General features: G+C 66.3%; 1 protein-coding gene across 3 annotated transcripts; it reads left to right on the plus strand.

The window, feature by feature from the left end:
* Window positions 1-6,606: 6,606 nt before the first annotated feature.
* Window positions 6,607-8,370, plus strand: LOC104338114 (interleukin-1 receptor antagonist protein-like). Of its 3 annotated transcripts, XM_009944129.2 has the most exons (6): window positions 6,607-6,740; window positions 6,834-6,882; window positions 6,967-7,156; window positions 7,265-7,435; window positions 7,545-7,690; window positions 7,820-8,370. In XM_009944129.2, the coding sequence occupies exons 1-6, from the start codon at window positions 6,700-6,702 to the stop codon at window positions 8,030-8,032; spliced, it is 810 nt and encodes a 269-aa protein (XP_009942431.1). In that variant the 5' UTR covers window positions 6,607-6,699; the 3' UTR covers window positions 8,033-8,370. The 3 variants fall into 3 exon arrangements, with proteins under 3 accessions (XP_009942431.1, XP_075300756.1, XP_075300758.1); XM_075444641.1 differs by having other exon boundaries at window positions 6,834-7,156; XM_075444643.1 differs by having other exon boundaries at window positions 6,834-7,156; window positions 7,282-7,435; window positions 7,820-8,010.
* Window positions 8,371-8,696: the final 326 nt, after the last annotated feature.

Genomic DNA, 8,696 nt, shown 5'->3' on the forward strand with positions numbered 1-8,696 from the left:
CGGCCTGGGGACCCTGCCATGGCCCAGAGGTCCTCACCATATGGCCTGGGGATCCCCGCCACGGCCTGGGGACCCCAGCATGTTCTGGGGACCCCCACCATGGCCTGGGACACCCACCATTTCCAGGGCATCCCACCACCACGTAGCGAACCCCTCCACATCCTGGGGGACCCCACCATGACCTGGAGACCCCTCCACGGCCCAGAGGTCCTCACTATGGCCTGGGGAATCCCCGCCACGGCCTGGGGACCCCAGCATGTTCTGGGGACCCCCACCATGGTCTGGAACACCCACCATTTCCAGGGCATCCCACCACCACGTAGCGAACCCCTCCACAGCCTAGGGGTCCCCACCATGGCCTGGGTATCCCCGCCACGGTCTAGGGACGACCCCATGTTCTGGGGACCCCCCACCACAGCCTGGGGACCCAACCATGGCCTGGAGATCCCACCATGGCCTGGGGACCCCACCGTGTGCTGTGGACTCCCACCATGGCCTGGGGACCCCCTCCACGTCCCAGGGGTCCCCACCATGGCCTGGGGTTCCCTGCCACGACCTGGGGACCCCAGTATGTTCTGGGGACCCCCCACCATGACCTGGGGACTGCCACAATGGCCTGGGGTCCCCCCCATGTTCTGGGGACCGCCCCATGTTTGGGGATCCCCCTACCATGGCCTGGGGACCCCACCATGGCCTGGAGAACCACTCCACGTCCTAGCGGTCCCCACCATGGCCTGGGGACCCCCTTCATGGCCTGGGGACCCCGAGCAAGGCCTAGGGACCCCGCCACAGCCTGGGGACCCTGAGCAAGCCCTAGGGACCCCCACCATGGCATGGGGATCCCATCACAGCCTGTGGACCCCGAGAAAGGCCTGGGCACCCCAAGCAAGGCCAGGGGACCCCCACCATGGCCTGGGGACCCCACCATGGCCGGGGGATCCCACCACCACCTAGGGACCCCCTTCACGGCCTGGGGGTCCCCACCATTGCCTGGGGATCCCTGTCACGGGCTGGGGACCCCCCCATGTTCTGGGGACCGCCTCATGTTCTGGGGACACCCACCACGGCCTGGGGACCCCACCATGGCCTGGAGACCCCCTCCACAGCCTAGGGGTCCCCACCGTGGCTTGGGGATCCCCGCCACGGCCTGGGGACCCCCCCATGTTCTGGGGACCCCCTACCATGGCCTGGGGACCCCCACCATGGCCTGGAGACCCCACCATGGCCGGAGGATCCCACCACCACCTAGGGACCCCCTCCACAGCCTGGGGGTCCCTACCATGATCTGGGGATCCCCACCATGTCATGGGACCCCCCCATGTTCTGGGGACCCCCCACCACAGCCTGGGGACCCCACCATGGCCTGGGGACCCCACCACAGCCTGGGGACCCCGCCATGGCCTAGGGACCCCACCATGTTCTAGGGACCCCCCACCATGGCCTGGGGACCCCCTCCACAGCCTGGGGACCCTGAGCAAGCCCTGGGGACCCCCACCACGGCATGGGGATCCCATCACGGCCTGTGGACCCCACCATGGCCCGGGGATGCCAAGCAAGGCCAGGGGACCCCCACCATGGCCTGGGGACCCCACCATGGCCGGGGGATCCCACCACCTCCTAGGGACCCCCTCCACAGCCTGGGGGTCCCCACCATGGCCTGGGAATCCCCGCCACAGCCTAGGGGTGTCTACCATGGCCGGGGGATCCCACCACGGCCTGGGGACCCTGAGCAAGGCCTGGGGACCCCCACCACATCCTGTGGCCCCCCCCCCATGGCCTGGGGATCCCCGCCACGGCCTAAGGACCCCTCCATGCTCTGGGGACCCCCCATTTTCTGGGGACCCCTTACCACAGCCTATGCACCCCACCATGGCCTGGAGACCCCTTCCACGGCCTAGGCATCCCCGCCACAGCCTGGGGATTCCCCATGTTCTAGGGACCCCACCATGTTCTGGGGACCTCCTTCATGGCCTGGGGACCCCCTGCACAGCCTGGGGTCCCTAAACAAGCCCTGGAGACCCCCACCATGGCATGGGGATCCCATCATGGCCTGGGGACCCCGAGCAAGGCCTGGGGACCCCCACCATGGCCTGGGGACCCCACCATGGCCGGGGGATCACACCACCACCTAGGGACCCCCTCCACGGGCCTAGGGACCCCCACCATGGTCTGGGGATCCCTGCCATGGCCTAGGGACCCCCCCATGATCTGGGGACCCCCCTAGTATCTGGGGACCCACCACCACGGCCTGGGGCCCCCAGCATGTTCTGGGGACCCCCACCATGGCCTGGGACACCCACCATTTCCAGGGCATCCCACCACCACGTAGCGAACCCCTCCACGTCCTGGGGGTCCCTACCATGGCCTGGGGATCCCCGTCACAGCCTAGGGATGCCCCCATGTTCTGGGGACCCCCCACCATGACCTGGGGACTGCCACAATGGCCTGGGGTCCCCCCCATGTTCTGGGGACCGCCCCATGTTCGGGGATCCCCCCACCACGGCCTGGGGACCCTGAGCAAGGCCTGGGGACCCCGCCACAGCCTGGGGTCCCCACCATGGCCTGGGGACCCCCACCACGGCCTGGGGACCCCAAGCAAGGCCTGGGGACCCCGCCACAGCCTGGGGACGCCGAGCAAGCCCTGGGGACCCCCACCATGGCATGGGGATCCCATCACGGCCTGGGGACCCTGAGCAAGGCCTGGGGATCCCCGCCACGGCCTAAGGACCCGCCCCATGCTCTGGGGACCCCCCATTTTCTGGGGACCCCTTACCACAGCCTATGCACCCCACCATGGCCTGGAGACCCCTTCCACAGCCTAAGGATCCCCGCCACAGCCTGGGGATACCCCATGTTCTGGGGACCCCCCCATGTTCTAGGGACCCCCTTCACGGCCTGGGGACCCCCTGCACAGCCTGGGGTCCCTGAGCAAGCCCTGGGGACCCCCACCACGGCATGGGGATCCCATCATGGCCTGGGGACCCCGAGCAAGGCCTGGGGACCCCCACCATGGCCTGGGGACCCCACCATGGCCGGGGGATCACACCACCACCTAGGGACCCCCTCCACGGCCTGGAGACCTCCCCCATGGCCTGGGGATCCCTGCCACGGCCTAGGGACCCCCTCATGATCTGGGGACCCCCCTATTATCTGGGGACCCACCACCACGGCCTGGGGACCCCACCACAGACTGGGGACCCCACCATGACCTGGAGACCCCTCCACGGCCCAGAGGTCCTCACCATGGCCTGGGGATCCCCGCCATGGCCTGGGGACCCCAGCATGTTCTGGGGACCCTCACCATGGCCTGGGACACCCACCATTTCCAGGGCATCCCACCACCACGTAGCGAACCCCTCCACGTCCTGGGGGTCCCCACCATGGCCTGGGGACCCCCTCCACAGCCTGGGGACCCTGAGCAAGCCTTGGGGACTCCCACCACGGCATGGGGATCCCACCATGGCCTGGGGTCCCCACCACGGCCTGGGGACACCCCCATGTTCTGGGGACTCCCTACCATGGCCTGGGGACCCCCACCATGGCCTGGAGACCCCACCATGGCCAGAGGATCCCACCACCACCTAGGGACCCCCTCCATGACCTGGGGGTCCCTACCATGGTCTGGGGATCCCCACCATGTCATGGGACCCCCCCATGTTCTGGGGACCCCCCACCACAGCCTGGGGACCCCACCATGGCCTGGGGACCCCACCACAGCCTGGGAACCCCACCATGGCCTGGAGACCCCCTCCACGGCCTGGGGATCCCCACCATGGCCTGGGGACCCCTCCACAGCCTGGGGACCCTGAGCAAGCCCTTGGGCCCCCACCACAGCATGGGGATCTCGTCACGGCCTGGGGACCCCATCATGGCCTGGGGACCCTGAGCAAGGCCTGGAGACCTCATTATGGCCTGAGGACCCCCACCACAGCCTGAGAACCCTGAGCATGGCCTGGGGACCCCTTCACAACCTGGGGACCCAACCGCTGCCTGGCCACCCCCACTATGGCCTTGGGACCCCAACCATGGGTCTGGGGTACACCACTGTTACCTGGGGAATCCCATCATGGCCTGGGGAACCTGCCATGATGTGGGGAACGCCACCGTGGCCTGGGGACCCCCAGTGCGACCTGGAGACCCCGTCATGGCCTGGGGACCCTGAGCATGGGTCTGGGGACCCTGCTGTGGCCTCAGGAACCCCACCACAACTTGGGGACCCTGCTGCAGCCCAGGGACCCCACCACGGTCTGGGGACCCCATCACAGCCTGGGGACCCTCACCATGGCTTGGACACCCTGCCACAACCGGGGGACCTCCCCCACAGTCTGGACTCCCCCACCACGGTGTGGAGGACCCTTTGGCATGGGGGACCCCACAGCCTGGGGGACCTCAGGCCCTGGGGGTCCCCCCTGTGTGGGGCCCGGCAGCGGGGGCCGGGGCGGCAGGCAGGGCTGGGCAGGCAGGAGGTGCCCGGGAGTCTCAGGGTGCCGGGTGAGTCACGGCTGCAGCTGCCTCGAGCCGAGGAGCCGGCACTTTCGGGAAGTGAAACGGGAGCCCGGAAAACACCCCGACAGCCCGCGGCCACGCAAGCCCGGCCACGCACTTTCCTGGCCAGGCCAACGTGGCGCAACCGCCAGCACCCCGGATGGCCGCGGGCCGGCTGCCGGCTGCGGGGTGCGGACACCCAGCGTCCCCAGAGGCTGTGTCTCCAAAGGCCACGTCCCCGGAGCTGTGCCGGGGGGCACAAGGGACTGAGGGGACACCGGGGTCCTGCACCCTCTGATCTGGTGGCGGTGGGGACAGGAGGGGACCCTGCCAGCCGCGGTGCCACGGGCCCGGGCAGCGCAGGAGGAAGCTGTGAGGAAATGGCGGAGCGGCAGTGCTTGCGCCACTTGCCCCTTCCGGGGAAGCTGCGGTCCCTGGCCCTGACGAGGGTGGGTGTCATCACGGCTCCGGTGGGATGGGGCCAGGGCAGTTTCTGCTGGGTCAGCCCGGCCAGCGAGGGCTGGTGCACGGCACCAACCCCGCACAGGATCACACAAAGTCACGGAATGGTTTGGGTTGGAAAGGACGTTATCGTCCACCTCTTTCCGACCCCCCTGCCGTGGGCAGGGACCCTTCCACCAGCCCAGGGTGCTCCAAGCCCCGTCCAACCTGGCCTTGAGCCCTGCCAGGGAGGGGGCAGCCACAGCTGCTCTGGCCAGCCTGGGCCAGGGCCTCACCACCCTCAGGGTGCAGAATTTCTTCCTTCTATCTAAGTTAAATCTCCCCACTTTCAGTTTAAAGCCGTCGCCCCTCGTCCTGTCACTCCCCTCCCTGATAAAGTGTCCCTCCCCAGCTCTCTCACAACCCCTCCAGGCCCTGGCAGCTGCTCTCAGGTCTCCCCGCAGCCTTCTCCTCCCCAGGCTGAGCAGCCCCAGCTCTCCCAGCCTCTCCTCCCAGCAGAGGGGTTCCAGCCCTCGGGTCATGGCTGGGGCCTCCTCTGGCCCCGCTCCCACAGCTCCAGCTCTGTCCTGTGCTGAGGGCTCCAGAGCTGGACGCAGGGCTCCCGGGGGGTCTCAGCAGAGCGGGGCAGAGGGGCAGAACCCCCCCCTCGCCCTGTGCCCTCGCTGCTGGGGATGCAGCCCAGGGGACGGGTGGCCTTTGGGGCTGTGAGGACTCAATGTCTGATCACAACCAGCTCTTCATCCCCCCGCACCCCAAGCCCCTCTCCTGAGGGCTGCTCTCAGTCCCTTCATCGCCAGCCGGTATGGGTGTGGGGGGTTGCCCTGACCAAGGTGCAGGACCCTGCCCTTGGCCTCGTGGAACCTCCTGAGGTTCACACGTGCCCAGCTCTCCAGCCTGTCCGGGTCCCTCTGGATGGTGTCCCTTTCCTCACGAGTGTCAGCCACTCTGTGTGCCACCACCGATGCTTGGTGACGTCAGGAAACTTGCTGAGGGTGCAGTCGATCCTGCTGTCCCTGTCCCTGGCAAAGATGTTCAATCACACTGGTCCCAGTAGGGACCCCTGAGGGACACCACTTGTCACTGGTCTCCACTTGGACATCGAGCTGTTGACCGCAAGTCTTTGAGTGCGGCCGTCCAGCCAATTCCCCATCCCCAGAGTGGTCCAGCCATCAAACCCATGTCTCCATTTCAGAGACAAGGCCATCGTGCGGGGCAGTGTCAAATGCTTTGCCCAAGTCCAGGCAGATGACAGCAGCTGCTCTTCCCTTGTCCACCAGCGCAGTAACCCCATTTCAGAAGGCCACCGAGTCTACCAGGCACAGTTTGCCCTTCGTGAAGCCACGCTGGCTGTCACCAACCACCTCTCTGTTTTCCACGTGCCTCAGCGTAGTTTCCAGGAGGATCTGCTCCAGGATCTTGCCAGGCACACATTGAGCCCAGAGCATTGCTCCTGGTCTTTCCCACGCACGGCCCTTCGCTCAGCCCTACGGTGCTGCTCAGGGGCAGGCAGCCCCCAGGCCTTCCCAGTCTCAAGAGAGGAACTGAGCAAAACCAGGCGTTGCGAAAGTGGAAATCCCGCTCTGACGGAGCTTCCTTCCAGTGCCTCTTCAAAACCCGCTGCCCCGACGCCGCCGGGTTCAGAGCACCCGAGCCACGCTGCAGGAGGGACAGGCAGGAGCAGGCAGCCCAGCGCCGCGGCTCTCGACAAGTACCGACAGGTCTCTGCCCAGGTTTTCGCAGCCGGCTGTGGAGATGGCGTTCGTCCCCGATTTGGACACCCTGGAAAGCAGCAGGTAAGCGTGGCCGTGCCAGAGGGGACACTAGGGACGCAATGTGACCCTGGTGCCATGGTGGCCCCGGCTTCACTGCCTCTCCTTTCCTTCCAGCCTGAACGATGAGACGTTTTATGGCCCCGACTGGCCCTGCCCGCAGAAGGTAATGCAGGGGCGGTGGAAAAGGCCCTGGGATCCCTGTGATGAGGAAGCCGAGCTCTCACCCCACGTCCCCTTCATTCCCCAGAAACCCCACCTGGACCTGGAGCTGACATCGCCCGGGGTGGGCATCCAGGTGACGCTGACCAAGGGACACCCTGCCAGGACCTTTCGCCAGGCCGCCGTCCTCGTGGTGGCTGTGACCAAGTTCCAGAAGCGGCCGGTGCATGAAGACTTTGCCGACAGTGACCTTGGGTGCTTCCTGGATGAGATTTTCGGTATGGGGGGCTGGTTTCGGGGCTATCAACCCAGCCGGGGGATGCTCTTGGGGGATGCTCTTGGACCCGGGAGCATCAGCAGCCCCCTGACCTTCTCCCTCTCCACAGAGCCCATCTCCTTCCAGCGGGTCGAGGAGAGCTACGCCGCGGCACCTGTCTACCGCTACACCCGCTCCCAGTCCTTCGACATCCTCGACATCGACCAGAAGTGCTTCGTGCTGGAGTCGCCCACCCAGCTGGTAGCCCTGCACCTACAGGGACCCTCCGCCGGGCGGAAAGGTGAGGGGACCCGGTCCTGACCCTGTGTCCCTGTCCCCAACACTGGGACCTCCCAGGAGCCACCCCATGGCCCCGGGACCACCCGTTAACCCGTCCCTCCTCTCTGCAGTGAAGCTCAACATCGCTCTGTACCGTCCCCGGCCGTCGCAGGGTGGCCCAGGGACCATGCGGCTGCCGGTGGCATTGGGCATCAAGGGCTACCAGCTCTACATGTCATGCGTGATGAGCGGCGCCGAGCCCGTGCTGCAGCTGGAGGTGAGCGGGGAGGTCCCACCAGCACCAACGCCCCGTGGGTTGATCTTCGACTTGATGATCTCAGAGGTCTTTTCCAACCTATGATTCTATGATCCTACCCTGAACCCCATTTCGCTCTCCTGCTTTTAGGAAGCCGACGTCAGGAGGGACATCGAGAGCATGGAGCTGACCCGCTTCATCTTCTACCGCCTGGACAGCCCGGCCGAGGGCACAACCCGCTTTGAGTCGGCTGCCTTCCCCGGCTGGTTCATCTGCACGTCCCTGCAGCCCCGCCAGCCCGTTGGCATCACCAACCGGCCCGACCAGGTCAACATTGCCACCTACGAGCTGAGTGGGCGCTGAGGAGCCCCCATGCCCAACCAAACCCAACCGGCAGTCACCGGTTCGCAGGCCGTATGTACCGAGTACAAACCCCCCCGAGCTGGGACCCCCGTCCTCCCCATCTATTTCAGGTGAAATAGCACCTCTGGGCCCCGTGGGCCCGAATCCTCCCCATTTGTACTTATTTATCGGGACTGACCAGTGCCTTTGTTCTTATTTATTGTGTCCATCCCTGGCTTTTAACTTATAGACGTGTTCTGTGTATACATACTTATAATTTATGTACATTCATTTGGAAATGTTGTGATTTTTACTGGGAATGGGGGGATTTGTTGCAGCTGGAGGTGGAAATAAAAAGTTTCCCAGGATGGTGTCGCTCAGCTCATTGCTCTCACAGCCGTTAAATGACGCCGGGAGAGGGGGGTGGTAATGGATGGGAAATTCCTGCTGTTTCGGCTGCTTTTGGGGACTCTCCAGGCCGGGGCGGAAAGCCTGGGGGGTGGGGGGTGACCCCACATCTCAGGGACCTCCCTGGCTTCCCCATGCAGGACCCTCCGCCACCCCCTCCCCATGCCCACCCCGCAGCCGGAGGGGTGGCTGGGGTGGGCGTCCCACAGGTGGGGGCCACCCACAGCCGCCCCGGCAGCCCCTCAGCCACTGCCCCCCCACCCCAGCTCACCGCTGA

This window comes from Opisthocomus hoazin, chromosome 28, assembly GCF_030867145.1.
Source record: "Opisthocomus hoazin isolate bOpiHoa1 chromosome 28, bOpiHoa1.hap1, whole genome shotgun sequence".
NCBI lineage: Eukaryota > Metazoa > Chordata > Aves > Opisthocomiformes > Opisthocomidae > Opisthocomus > Opisthocomus hoazin.